At 38.2% G+C, this 13,866-nt stretch overlaps 1 protein-coding gene and 1 long non-coding RNA gene across 4 annotated transcripts in view; one reads left to right on the forward strand and one right to left on the reverse strand.

Annotated features, from left to right (window-relative positions):
• Positions 1-13,866, reverse strand: part of LOC149463471 (uncharacterized) — a 149,133-nt gene that overhangs the window by 80,808 nt on the left and 54,459 nt on the right. The gene's annotated exons all lie outside the window — the stretch shown is intronic.
• The window catches only part of LOC149463472 (myosin-4-like), a 31,618-nt gene that overhangs the window by 8,099 nt on the left and 9,653 nt on the right, over positions 1-13,866 (forward strand). The window contains exons 6-21 of the mRNA XM_089675014.1: positions 2,307-2,421; positions 4,628-4,720; positions 4,806-4,869; positions 4,972-5,070; positions 5,163-5,266; positions 6,447-6,585; positions 7,578-7,696; positions 7,780-7,929; positions 8,191-8,361; positions 8,445-8,751; positions 8,834-8,904; positions 9,866-9,953; positions 10,336-10,453; positions 10,542-10,665; positions 10,762-10,898; positions 11,020-11,275. Of these exons, the coding sequence (XP_089531140.1) occupies positions 2,307-2,421; positions 4,628-4,720; positions 4,806-4,869; positions 4,972-5,070; positions 5,163-5,266; positions 6,447-6,585; positions 7,578-7,696; positions 7,780-7,929; positions 8,191-8,361; positions 8,445-8,751; positions 8,834-8,904; positions 9,866-9,953; positions 10,336-10,453; positions 10,542-10,665; positions 10,762-10,898; positions 11,020-11,275 (2,155 nt within the window). The remainder of the gene's footprint in view (positions 1-2,306; positions 2,422-4,627; positions 4,721-4,805; positions 4,870-4,971; positions 5,071-5,162; positions 5,267-6,446; positions 6,586-7,577; positions 7,697-7,779; positions 7,930-8,190; positions 8,362-8,444; positions 8,752-8,833; positions 8,905-9,865; positions 9,954-10,335; positions 10,454-10,541; positions 10,666-10,761; positions 10,899-11,019; positions 11,276-13,866) is intronic.

The raw sequence follows: 13,866 nt of genomic DNA on the forward strand, positions 1-13,866 counted from the left end.
ATGCCGGCATCCGGCTTCTGTGTCCTGTCCCTGTGACGTCGGGACGTACGGGCGCCGCCGTCGGCGGGAAATTTAAAAATTTTAAAAAATGTCATTTTTTTTTTTTTACATTTTACATAGTAAAACATTGCTGTCTCAACCAATTTCACATACATATTGTCCCTAATGCTTTGTCCTGCGCCCTGCCTGCATTTTTGTCTGTTCTTTCTGCCTGGAAACTGAGAAATGTCCATGGCGTCCAAAAAGTGTCCCTTTAGGTCAAAAGCGGTTTAGACCAGCTAGAGAACAGCGATAGTAAATCAGAACCACTTGCAGAATTGAGTGATAATGATTCGTGGGGAAATTCGTCATCAGACACTGAAAACGATTTTGCGACTGAGCTCAGCAATGTGCGAACTTGGCGCTCTATTTCACATTTCAGTGTTTTTGGTTTGATTATATTATTGAATTAAATCTTTTATTATTTTTATATTATTTTTATGATTATTTATTAAATTATAATTTATGATTTTGTGTTTCAAATTTTATCATCCCCGGGATGTTTACTAGACTCTTGTTCGGACAGATTTCAGTGAGTTTTTCCTAAAAATTACAGCCTACAATAAAAAAAATACATATTTCCATGCAAAAAAATGGTACCGCTTTCAGCACCAAAAATCTGAAATAATCATACCGCCAGGGAGGTTAATATATTCTTCCCAAATATATTTACATATATTTCAATTTTGGCCATATTCAATTTATTTCAAAAATATATTTACATTTATTTGTGAATATATTATTAAAAATATATTCAGAACACATGCTGCAATACATATCAAAGTGTAATTTGGAATGCATTTACAAATATATTTAAAAATCTATGTTTAAATGCATTTTTTTAGATGTTCAAAAATATCTGGAATATATATTTTGAAATATATGCCTTTGGGAAATATATTTTAATTTACATTTTTGGAATACATGTTATATATATATATACATATATACATATATAAATATATACATATATACATGTTATATGCATGTAGGCCAATATATTATAAATATATGTCGCATGTATAATTTTTTTTCTAAATATATTGAAAATATATTTCTCTTCTATATGGGCTGCTCCATACAACATCTCCTAAACGGTGAACATTTAGGAGATATTCATTTTACCTACAGGTAAGCTTTATTATAAGTTTACCTTTAGGTAAAAATATATAAAAGTGACTTTACTACCACTTTAACATTCTCCTAAATGTGAGCTCGCATCATATATGCTGCAGCTCTCGCATTAAGGCACACAAGAACAAGAGGAATTTTTGCAAAAACAAGTTCTTTTAGTAATTGACCCATGCATAGGTCACCTTGACATTTGAGACCAACAGATAATGTAAATATGGGGATGATAAATGCAGCTCTTGAAGGGTTTTATCAGCACATGTATAAGGTTCTACTAGAACAGGGGGTCTCCCAACTATGGCTCACGGGCAAAATGAGGCTCGCTTCAAGATTTTATCAAGCCCACGACTAGTCAATAAAATATCTTCAATGTGGGTCTACTGTGCATTCACATAAGTCTAACTTCAGCTCACCAGATATGCCTCCAGTCTCCAGCTGAGGTTCCCAGTGATATGCTATAATCCCCCCCTGGGGACCTGATGTAAAGGGGGACTCTGATGGGAATCCTGATGTAAGGGGGGCTCAGATGGAGGTCCTGATGTAACGGTGGGTTCTGATGGGGACTCTGATATAAAGAGGCTCGGATGTGGACCCTGATGTTAGGGAGGACTCTAATGGGGACCCTGTTGTAAGGGAGGACTCTGATGTGGACTCCTAATGTAAGGGGGAACCCTGAAGGGGACTTTAATGTAAAAGAAACTTTGTTGTGGACCTTAATGTAAGGGGGGACTCTGATGTAAGGGTGACTCAAACCAAATTTATTTTTGTTTGACCTTTATTATTATCTCAAATTTATTTAGAATTTCTTTCCTTTGTTGTACTGAAGATCTCTCTCTGTTGTTCTGAATCATATCAAGCTTACTACAGAAAAGCTCCAAGTAAAACATATTTATTCATTTATATTTTATTCATTCATTCTTAAAACTGATTTTATTGGCCTGCAAATATTTTTAAAATAAGTGATGCACCCCTCGCACTGCAAAGTTTGGAGACCCCTCTACTAAACCAATTTCTGAATCTGGTAGACTGCCCATCACAATTGATGGTTGAAGATCAGAGATTAGTAGTTTTGACCATCCTAAAGCAGCAGTTCATAGCCTGCTTCATGCCTTTAATTTTCTGTTTTTCACCCCCAGTGGAGAATCTGGTGCTGGAAAGACTGTGAACACCAAACGTGTCATCCAGTACTTTGCAACAATTGCAACTATTGGAGACCCACAAAAGAAAAAGGAGTTATCAAACAAACTTCAGGTAACAAGCCCCTAAAACCCAACTACCTGTACTGTAACAGAAACATGAGCCGTGTGCAGGGCTTTATTTAGACGCAGTCTCACCCACGGTATGCCCAAATGATGATAACCTTTTGCTACCATGGGTTCAAGGTGAATCTGTGGGTTCAAGATTAGTGGTCCGAGTGAATTTATGTTGCACAGGAGAATGTTTTAAACCATAATTCTTTGCATTGCCTTTGAACTTTGTCCAGCAGGCTTATAAAAACAATAGGGGGGATTCTGGATAAGAAGGGGGCACAAAACAGTGCACACAACACATATCTATGTTTTGGAAGTTGGTGTTGTAGGTAAAGGATAGGGAAAGCTGACAAACTGCATAGGGAGAGATTGAGGTCAGCTAGAAAACTGTACTTTCATTTAGATTGCAGCTCTTTGGGTAATCAACCTCTTTGCTGCATTTTTTCTTCCTATAATTGCTACCTTTTTTCATTTTGTGGTTGACTTTTAACTGTTCTTCTGTTCAGAGCAAACTTTTTTTTTGCTGCATGACTTTTGGTTCAGGGGTAGTATTTTGCTGTTTTATTGCTTTTGTTTTTTTTATTTGTGTTGATGGGGCCTTTTTAAGTTTGGGGTGCTCAAAATATAGCATTAACTTATTACTGACCAAATATTTATGGAGCTGCCTTTTGTATGCATCATTTCAAAGAAAAAAAAAAATACTAAGTGCAAGAAAGGGGGCATCTAAACCACCTCACATTATATCACTCAAATTCACTGCACACACCTGATCGTTTAGATAAAATAAAAGTTTGGCATACACCAGTCAGGCCTACTGGCATTAATTAAAACTGTTCTGCTGTTGGCCAATTTTATACTTATTTATCCTCTGCAGTCTCTTTATTCTTTTAGTAAAGATGGGGGTTTTGACTCTTAAATTTAAACCTACCTTGCTAATTAACATTTTCCTGTTTCTGCCCAACTGTACATCTGCTGTCTCTTAATTCCTAAAGAGTTTGATAAGATTTGGCCAGCAGCAGAACAGCTACTGGCCACCAAAGTGGATCTATTGTTGTTTGCTGAAAAAGTAGTATGGAGAACTGGGGAGACATTGGGGTCTATTAGGTTTGTTAACCCTTTGTGATAACATTAAAGTTAAATAAATTATTTAATTAAAAGGTTAAAAAATAAAATTAAAATATGATTTATTAAAAACAAAAGAGATGAAATGTAATCCCAGTTGTCCTGTACATACCCACAAATGAAAACAAAAGCATAGGGTGTGCACGTGTATGTAGACCGCAAATACGCCATACATTTGAGGTTTTGCCACAAACTTTGGTGGTGAGGTGAGAGTAATAATTCTATCGCCATAGCTTGTGGTTAATTCTATACTGAGTAGTTAATGCCTTTAAAGAGTCACCTATGGTGATTTGTGGGTACCATTGTTTCATGCAATATCACGGGTGCTTATTTCATTATATTTTTTTCTCACAATATGCTTTTGATAAACAGTTGCACAGATATTGTGCATTATAAAAATCTGCAACTACTATCTTTTTATTCTACAAGGCCTCTGCTTTCAGAAAATATATAATGCTCTGGGGATTTTAACTCATTTTAATGGTTAAAAATGTAGATTTTTAAATGTATGCAAAAAATGAAAACATTTCTTTAGAGCAGAATTGGTTAACAACAAGATTCACTCTCTAGATGTCAATGGGATTGGCCTCTAAATTCAGGTCAGCCAAACTTTGAACAAGATTCAACAAACCTTTGGTGTATTGAACCCAAGCAGCACTAATAATCACCACCTCATGTGTCATGTGATTATGGGTTATTTTAATAAAAGCTAGTATTAGAATGTGCTAAAAGAAGCAGCATGTGGCCTGTACAGACCACCAAAGAAGACAACTAAAGAAAGCCTTCTGACTCCTATCAGCATCTCCTGTATGCCCTTCTTCTTGTGATTCTCTGGCTGAATTTAACCACAGGTGGTCAGAAGAGGGAAAGAGAATGAGAAAAATGTATCACAATTTGTAAATTTTAAATCTTGGTGCAGTCCCCTCTAACCTTGTTGCCCTAGGCCCAGCCTGATGAATTGCATGGACTAAATACAGCTATACGTATACTGAAATGCCTAAGCTAGTCAATATATTTTCATAACAAAAGATATATGTGCTATCCTAAAAAGTATAACAATGATAATGTTAATTTATGGATCACAGGGCACACTGGAAGATCAAATCATCCAGGCCAACCCTCTGCTGGAAGCCTTTGGTAATGCCAAAACCGTGAGAAATGACAACTCCTCCCGTTTTGTAAGTAACAACTTGCATGTGAGCATTCTGAATAAGATGCATTATTATTTATGTTAAAATAACATTTGTTTTCCATCATCTTCAGGGTAAATTCATCAGAATCCACTTCGGAACCACAGGAAAACTGTCTTCCGCAGATATTGAAACCTGTAAGGTTTACTTTGTAACAAGGACATCTTATCCTTTGAGATACTTGATTTCTTTCCTTGCTATTGAATAATCTTTTTTTTTCCTTCCTTTTTTCATTTTAGACTTGCTAGAGAAGTCCAGAGTCACATTCCAGCTCTCAGCTGAGAGAAGTTACCATATCTTCTACCAAATCCTGACCAATAAGAAGCCAGAGATTGTTGGTAAATTACTTTGAATGTACATGTTAAAGCTGTGTCCAATTTCTGTAACAAGTGGTATGAATCATCTAACCAATGCGATCTCTTGTCTATAGAAATGCTGCTTTTGACAACAAATCCATTTGACTACCCCTTTATAAGCCAGGGTGAGATTTCTGTCAAGAGCATTGATGATAACGATGAGTTGATGGCCACCGATGTACGTATTAGAAATTACTTTTTCTTAAAGTAATACAACTGGAATTTAAACCTCAATTATTTTTAATTTTGCATACACTGTTCCCTACTCTTAGAACCCAAACAAGACTTTATTGCTGTCTATGTCTCTGCTGGGGAGATTCAATATTTGTTCTGGTGACCATTGACACTGGGATAGAAAGTGATTGGTAATGCCTGTTTAAAGTCTTCGAAACAGGAGTTTATGGGAATGCTTCTTTAGGGAACACTTGTTCCGGTCACAGGTTTCTCAGAAGGGATTTCCTTTGATATTGTGGAGATTCCCTACAAAGTCCTGTTGTGTCTCTGAGGGAGGAAATCAAGGAAAATGTTCTCAGTATACAAGCAGCAAAAAAAATGTTTTTAAAAACTGGAAAGGAAATGTAATATTGCCTAACATTATCAAAAGCTGAAAAAGTTTTGGCCAAAGATATACTTTAACCTCTTGGCACCAGTTGAACGCAAATGTGTGGCCTCCTGGCGTCTGGTCCTAGACGCCGAGCGGCCGCACATTTGCGTTCTATTAAAAAAAAATATGTGCTGAGAGCGCGCACCCTGCGTGCTCCCAGCACACACGTTCGGTACTCACAGAAAGGTCCCATTCTCCTCTTTCGATCGGGACCTTTCCCGATCATGTGACTGCCGTGACGCTGTCATGGCGGTCACATGACCCTAAAACCCTGCCCCTCCTCCCGGTTTCAAGGGGTTAAAGTTGAACTATAGGCAAAAACTTTTTTCTTCATTTTGGATAGCGCAAGGGAGGGTCAGATTTTTTTTTCGCCATCTGTGTCCTATTGTGGAGATTTCCCTTCACTTCCTGTCCCATAGCCAAACAGGAAGTGAGAGGAAATCCCTGCAAATTAAGGGAATTCCTTGGGGACACCCAGATTATCAGAACTAGTTCCTATTGGAAGAATTCCCCTCTAATACTTTTCTGAGGACAACCCAAAATTTGGGACTTTCTTTTACTTTCAAGCATAATGGTAAACAGGACAAAAAGAAAGGATAAATCTCCCGAACGGGGGCACAGACAGCCAAAAAACTTACAGGTGTTCTAATCCCTCTCCGCTCTATCCAAAACTAAAAAAAAAGTTTTGCTTTTAGTTATACTTTAAGACCCACCTAGGATATGAGCACACAGTAACCGGTTTGTGTATTTGCAGGGTGCCATTGATATCTTGGGCTTTACACAAGAAGAAAAACTTGGCATCTACAAGATGACTGGAGCAGTTATGCACATGGGAAATATGAAATTCAAGCAAAAGCAAAGAGAAGAGCAAGCTGAACCCGATGGCACAGAAGGTAGTTTGCATTTTATTTTACTTTATTTTCATATTAACAGTCCTCTCCTAACAAAGTATCAAAGGTGATATAGTGTTTAAAAAAAAAAAGTATCAGCCATACTACAGACGGACTACGGTAGCCAGCAACCCAATTGTCCATGTGTAGGAGGCGCAAGTCTTGAGCAAAGTTATGGATTTGAGTATGTTCTTGGGATACAGTGTTTATTATATTTTCCATATTTACTTTATGGTTTTATTTTATTCTTGTTCATTTTTTATTTTATTATGCCCAGGATTAAATAATGGCATAATGTTTTATATTGTAACCAGGTAACTAGGAGATACATTGTATATTCCATGCTTCATACCTATAAAACACATGTTTTACATTTACCACTAATAGACAGCAGATGGTACTCTCTAAGCAAAACTGGGAACTTCTGGTAGGTTTCTTCTACAGTTTTTGTGCTAAAATTAAAACCCAATGCACATGGGCTGAAAAGCGGCCAGTTCAGCAAGGACCGGCTGACCTTTGGTAAGTGTGTATAGCTGTCTGCTCAACAGAATCCAGTCTAACAACCCGCTTCTGTTGAAGGGCATCCTGGAAAACCAGCATTCGATCTGCACTAGCATCCAATCAGTGTTTTCTGGGAAGGGGGGTCCCCGTCAGAATACAATGCCTCAGTGAGAGAGATCCTTGCATCAACATCGCTTGTGTTGATCTGGGGATGTGTCAGTTTTTTTGTTCAACCGGCTGTTGAACGAAAAAAAAAACCTCTATATATATTCTCAGCTTAAGCCACTGAATTACCAGAGGAGGGAGCCACCCCTCCCTCTCTGCTAGCACAGACTAGAATTTCCTAATTAGTCAGTATACATGGGCTTTCAACATTTACTCACCGTGCTTTACAAGCTAAATAAATGACTAACAAAAAAAAAAAGTTTGAATACAATTTGCCAAAAACCATAAAAAGTAATCACTTTAATCATTCTTTCATATTCACTGTGCAGTTGCTGATAAAATTGGCTACTTGGAGGGATTGAACTCTGCTGACCTGCTAAAGGCTCTATGCTACCCCAGGGTAAAAGTTGGCAATGAGTTTGTCACCAAAGGTCAAACTGTCCAACAGGTATATTATCTAAACTGTGAAAGTATTTGATTTGTTAGAAAATTTCAGTGAGAAATAAGGTAACTGTATTTCACTTTGTGTAGGTATACAATGCCATTGGTGCTCTCAGCAAGTCTGTCTATGAGAAGCTGTTCTTGTGGATGGTTATCCGTATTAACCAACAGCTGGAGACCAAATTGCCAAGACAGTATTTCATTGGTGTGCTGGATATCGCTGGATTTGAGATATTTGATGTAAGTTGAAACTAAATTAAGGTTTTTGGCATTTCTTACTCCTGGAAACAATACAGGTCTATATTGTATAACTAGTCACCTTAAACTTCTAAATGTAAGCCTCTTGTACGTTATATGTCAAAGTCCTGTAATGTACCTCTAGTACAATATTTGCTAGATATGAGATCTTTGCTGTAAAGTGTAAACATACATTTTATAGAGAATATTACTTATGCTATGCATAGGAAAGTTCAAACATTTATCTATACATCATAATTGTAGTACAACAGCTTGGAGCAACTTTGCATTAACTTCACCAATGAGAAACTGCAACAGTTCTTCAACCACCACATGTTCGTCCTGGAGCAAGAGGAGTATAAAAAAGAAGGAATTGATTGGGAGTTCATTGACTTTGGTATGGATCTGGCTGCCTGCATAGAGCTTATTGAGAAGGTACGTATTGAAATTTCACGTTTTGCTCCAAAATGTAAAAACAGACTTAATTTGACATGAAAACACTTAATTTCTTTGCACAGCCAATGGGTATCTTCTCAATTCTGGAGGAGGAGTGTATGTTCCCCAAGGCTACTGACACTTCCTTCAAGAACAAACTTTATGATCAACATCTGGGCAAGTGCAAGAACTTTGAGAAGCCCAAACCTGGCAAAGGCAAAGCTGAAGCCCACTTCTCTCTGGTGCACTATGCTGGCACAGTGGATTACAACATCACTGGCTGGCTGGACAAGAACAAGGACCCACTGAATGAGACTGTTGTCGGCCTTTACCAGAAGTCTTCAGTGAAACTCCTGGCCTTGCTTTATTCTTCCTATTCTGGAGCTGATGGTAAGAATTCAAAAGGTTGAAAGACACTCAGCTTCTTACATATTTTGAGCCACGGTTTAACATAGTACAATCCTCATTTTAGGTGATACTGGTGGAAAGGGTACAAAGAAAAAGAAGGGGTCCTCTTTCCAGACTGTCTCTGCTCTGTTTAGAGTAAGTGTTGCTTGTGTGAAGCAGATCAAAAATATGTGTTTTTTTTTTAATAAATATTTATTGATTTTCAAACAAATACATTTTTCAAACATATTCTCTTAATAAGAAAATCATTATCACTTTTACTACAATCATTATCTCCCTGATTGTCTCTATCCCCCCCCACCCTCCCGACTAACCTCCACTCCCTCACTGCCCTCCCCCCCCGTCTACCCACTCTGCGTTTTTCCCACATCCTCCCTATATAAAAGCAATCAGAGTATTCGGAGTATTCATATAGCTGTACATTATATCTTCATATGTTTCACATTTAGTTTAAACTTTTCCCATTTTTTCCATTTCACATAGTATTTCCCCATCTTGTTTACATGCATATGGTAAAGTTTCTCCATCTCACAAATCTGGTTCACTCTAGCGACCCAATCCTCCTCCCTCGGCACTTCTTTTTTACGCCAAAACCTAGGTATCAGACCTTTTGCTGCGTTTAGAAAATACCATGTACCCGAATCCTTATATAATTTCACTGGTAACTCTGTACTATGGAAAAGGCAACTCTCTGGGTCTAATCTAACATTATCTATCGATTTCAGTGATCGTCCTAATCAAGTGAACTATTTTCTTCCAAAATACTTGTAGTTCTGGGCACTCCCACCATACATGATACATCGTGCCTATCCCTCCACAACCCCGCCAACACAGTGGTGAATTCTCTCTATTCAACTTATGTTCAACAGATCAAAAATATGTGTTAATCTCAAATGCTTCAAATGCAATTTTTAGAAGCATTTTTTGGTGCTTATACATACACAACATACTTCTTTACCACTGCTCACAGTTCTCTTACATAGAACATGGAAAGACTAATAATAGTAATATAAAATATTATCAGTCTTACAAAGTATTATGAACTTGACTATGTTTTCCGGTATTGGGTACCAATTTTATTCTTGTTTTTCCACAGGAAAATCTAAACAAGCTGATGACCAACTTGAGGAGCACTCATCCTCACTTTGTGCGTTGTCTGATCCCAAATGAGACAAAGACTCCAGGTAAAACCCTTTTTGTAAACACAGGAAAAATGTTCTAAAGCAGTGTTACACTCAGGATTGTATTTAGAATTTGTGCTGTCCTAGACAACACAAAAAATCTGACGCCCACCACATCTCAGATAAATATTCTCACCTGATAGCTGTTACTGGACATTTCTATACATTGAAGGTTCTCACCTATAGCTTCCAGAAAATTGAGAGATTAGACTGTGGAACAGTACCATCATCTTCTATGGTCTCCACAAGTTCTGTACCTGGTCTTTAAGCTGATTACCACTCAAAATAAATATATGTTCCAACAGCGTTGGGCACCAACGCTTCAAAAAAAATGTTGATTTACTAGCTAGTGTATATTTTTATTAGTTGTTATTTTGTTTACTAGGTATCATGGAGAATCATCTGATCATCCACCAACTGAGGTGTAATGGTGTGCTTGAGGGCATCAGAATCTGCAGAAAGGGCTTCCCTAGCAGAATCCTGTATGGTGACTTTAAACAACGGTATGCAGAGGTCAACTTTGTTACCAATCATGATAAACACACTAAAACTGAGATGACAATTGGATATTTGAATCTTTTTTAAATACAGTTACAAGTTACTAAATGCCAGTGCCATTCCTGGTGGGGAGTTTATTGACAGTAAGAAGGCCTCTGAGAAACTTTTGGGCTCCATTGATATTGACCACACCCAGTACAGATTTGGACACACAAAGGTAGGAGGTCATAATTATAATTATATAGTTACTAATTATAGTTGTACAATAAAGGACTTATATAATGGAAAATAAATTCATAAATCTTCTCAACAGGTGTTCTTTAAAGCAGGTCTTTTGGGTGTTCTTGAAGAAATGAGAGACGATAAGTTGGCCCAACTCATTACTCGCACTCAGGCTCAATGCCGAGGTTTCTTGATGAGAGTGGAATTCAAGAAGATGGTGGAAAGAAGGTTAGAATGATTTGACAGTCTGTATTACACAAAAATTAAACAGATATCACATGCTTAATTTTTGCTTCTAATCTTCTTATCTTGATCTTTTATATTAATACATTTGTGTTACTTTTTCCAGAGATGCTTTATTTGTCATCCAGTACAATGTCAGATCATTCATGAATGTCAAGCACTGGCCATGGATGAAGCTGTACTTTAAGATTAAGCCTCTTTTGAAGAGTGCCGAGACTGAAAAGGAGATGGCTAATATGAAAGAAGAGTTTGAAAAAACCAAGGAAGCACTGGTTAAATCAGATGCAAGAAAGAAAGAGCTGGAGGAGAAAATGGTTGTCTTACTGCAAGAAAAGAATGACTTGCTGCTTCAAGTGCAGTCGGTAGGATGGACAACATAACCACACAAAAGAACCTTAATATTGACATGTGAACAGGGGCGGACTGACAACTCATGGGGCTCCCGGGCAATAGGAGATCATGGGGTCCCCTGTGTCCCTGCCCACACTCAAGCCACACCCACACAAAGCACAGTGCCAAATAGCAAAAAATGCCCTGGTGCTATTCTCTATATACAACACTGATATCTGAACACTTAGTAGCACTCAGTGGACAGATGTCAGTGATATATATATATGTGGAAAGACACTGAGTGTACAGATATCCTAGTTATATATAGGGAATACCACTAAGTGTACAGATATCTGTGTTATAAATATGGAAAAGAAATCAGTGTTACATATGGGGAATAGCAGTCAGTGTACAGATATCATTGTTATATAACACTGATATCTGTACTCTGACTGTTGTTCCCTATATATAACACTGATGTCCGTACGCTGCATGCTGTTCCCTATATAAAACACATACACTCAGTCAGTGATATATATATATATATATATATATATATACAGTCATGGCCGAAATTGTTGGCACCCTTGATATTTCTCCAGGAAATCATGTATTTCTCACGAAACGTATTGCATTAACACATGTTTTGCTATACACATGTTTATTCCCTTTGTGTGTATTGGGACAAAACAAAAAAAGGGAGGAAAGAAAGCAAATTCGACATAATGTCACACAAACCTCCAAAAATGGGCTGGACAAAAGTATTGGCACCCTTTCACAACTGCGGATAAATAAGAATGTTACAAGCATGTGATGCTCCTGTAAACTCACCTGGGGCAAGTAACAGGTGTGGGCAATATAGAAATCACACCTGAAAGCAGATAAAAAGGAGAGACGTTCACTTAACCTTTGCATTGTGTGTCTGTCTGTGCCACACTAAGCATGGACAACAGAAAGAGGAGACGAGAACTGTCTGAGGACCTGAGAACCAAAATTGTGGCAAAATATCAACAATCTCAAGGTTACAAGTCCATCTCCAGAGAACTAGATTTGCCTTTGTCCACAGTGCGCAACATTATCAAGAAGTTTGCAACCCATGGCACTGTAGCTAATCTCCCTGGTCGTGGACGGATGAGGAAAATTGATGAAAGATTGCAACGCAGAATAGTCCGGATGGTGGATAAGCAGCCCCAAACATGTTCCAAAGACATTCAAGCTGTCCTGCAGGCTCAGGGAGCATCAGTGTCAGCGCGAACTATCCGTCGACATTTAAATGAAATGAAACGCTATGGCAGGAGACCCAGGAGGACCCCACTGCTGACACAGAGACATAAAAAAGCAAGACTACAGTTTGCCAAAATGTACTTGAGTAAGCCAAAAGCCTTCTGGGAAAACGTCTTGTGGACAGATGAGACCAAGATAGAGCTTTTCGGTAAAGCACATCATTCTACTGTTTACCGAAAACGGAATGAGGCCTACAAAGAACAAAACACAGTACCTACGGTAAAATATGGTGGAGGTTCAATGATGTTTTGGGGTTGTTTTGCTGCCTCTGGCACTGGGTGCCTTGACTGTGTGCAAGGCATCATGAAATCTGAGGATTACCAAAGGATTTTGGGTCGCACTGTAGGGCCCAGTGTCAGAAAGCTGGGTTTGCGTCCAAGATCCTGGGTCTTCCAGCAGGACAATGACCCCAAACATACGTCAAAAAGCACTCAGAAATGGATGGCAAAGAAGCGCTGGAGAGTTCTGAAGTGGCCAGCAATGAGCCCAGATCTAAATCCCATTGAACACCTGTGGAGAGATCTTAAAATTGCTGTTGGGAAAAGGTGTCCTTCCAATAAGAGAGACCTGGAGCTGTTTGCAAAGGAAGAGTGGTCCAAAATTCCGGGTGAGAGGTGTCAGAAGCTTATTGATGGTTATAGGAAGCGACTGATTTCAGTTATGTTTTCCAAAGGGTGTGCAACCAAATATTAAGTTAAGGGTGCCAATACTTTTGTCCAGCCCATTTTTGGGGTTTTGTGTGACATTATGTCATATTTGCTTTTCTGCCTCTGTTTTATATTTGTTCCAATACATACAAAGGGAATAAACATGTGTATAGCAAAACATGTGTTAATGCAATACCTTTTTTGTGTGAAATACTTGATTTTCAGGAAAAATATCAAGGGTGCCAACAATTTCGGCCATGACTGTATATATATATATAGATATGGAAAGGCACTCAGTGTACATATATTAGTATTATATATAGGGAATGACACTAAATGTACAGGTATCAGTGTTGTATAACACTGATATCTGTACACTGAGTACTATTCCCTATATATAACACTGACATCTGTACATTGAGTGCCACTCAGTGTACAGATATCAGTGTGCACTCTTGGGCCATACACAGGGCTGGCTTTAATATTGGTTGGACCCTGGGCAAAAATTTTCTTGGGCCCCCCTCCACCATTCAATTTTGTTCTCCGCCCCAACATTTCAAAAGACAAACAAACCCATAAACTTATCTAAAAAAACTTTAATAACATAAACATAAAAAACTGGTTCACACCCACTGATTGGTCGAGGCTCACCAATTGGTTACTAGAAGTTACTGCACATCATTGCCGTTCAC

Source organism: Staurois parvus, unplaced genomic scaffold, assembly GCF_062004578.1.
Source record: "Staurois parvus isolate SC_StPar_1 unplaced genomic scaffold, SC_StPar_1.0 ptg000154l, whole genome shotgun sequence".
Lineage (NCBI taxonomy): Eukaryota > Metazoa > Chordata > Amphibia > Anura > Ranidae > Staurois > Staurois parvus.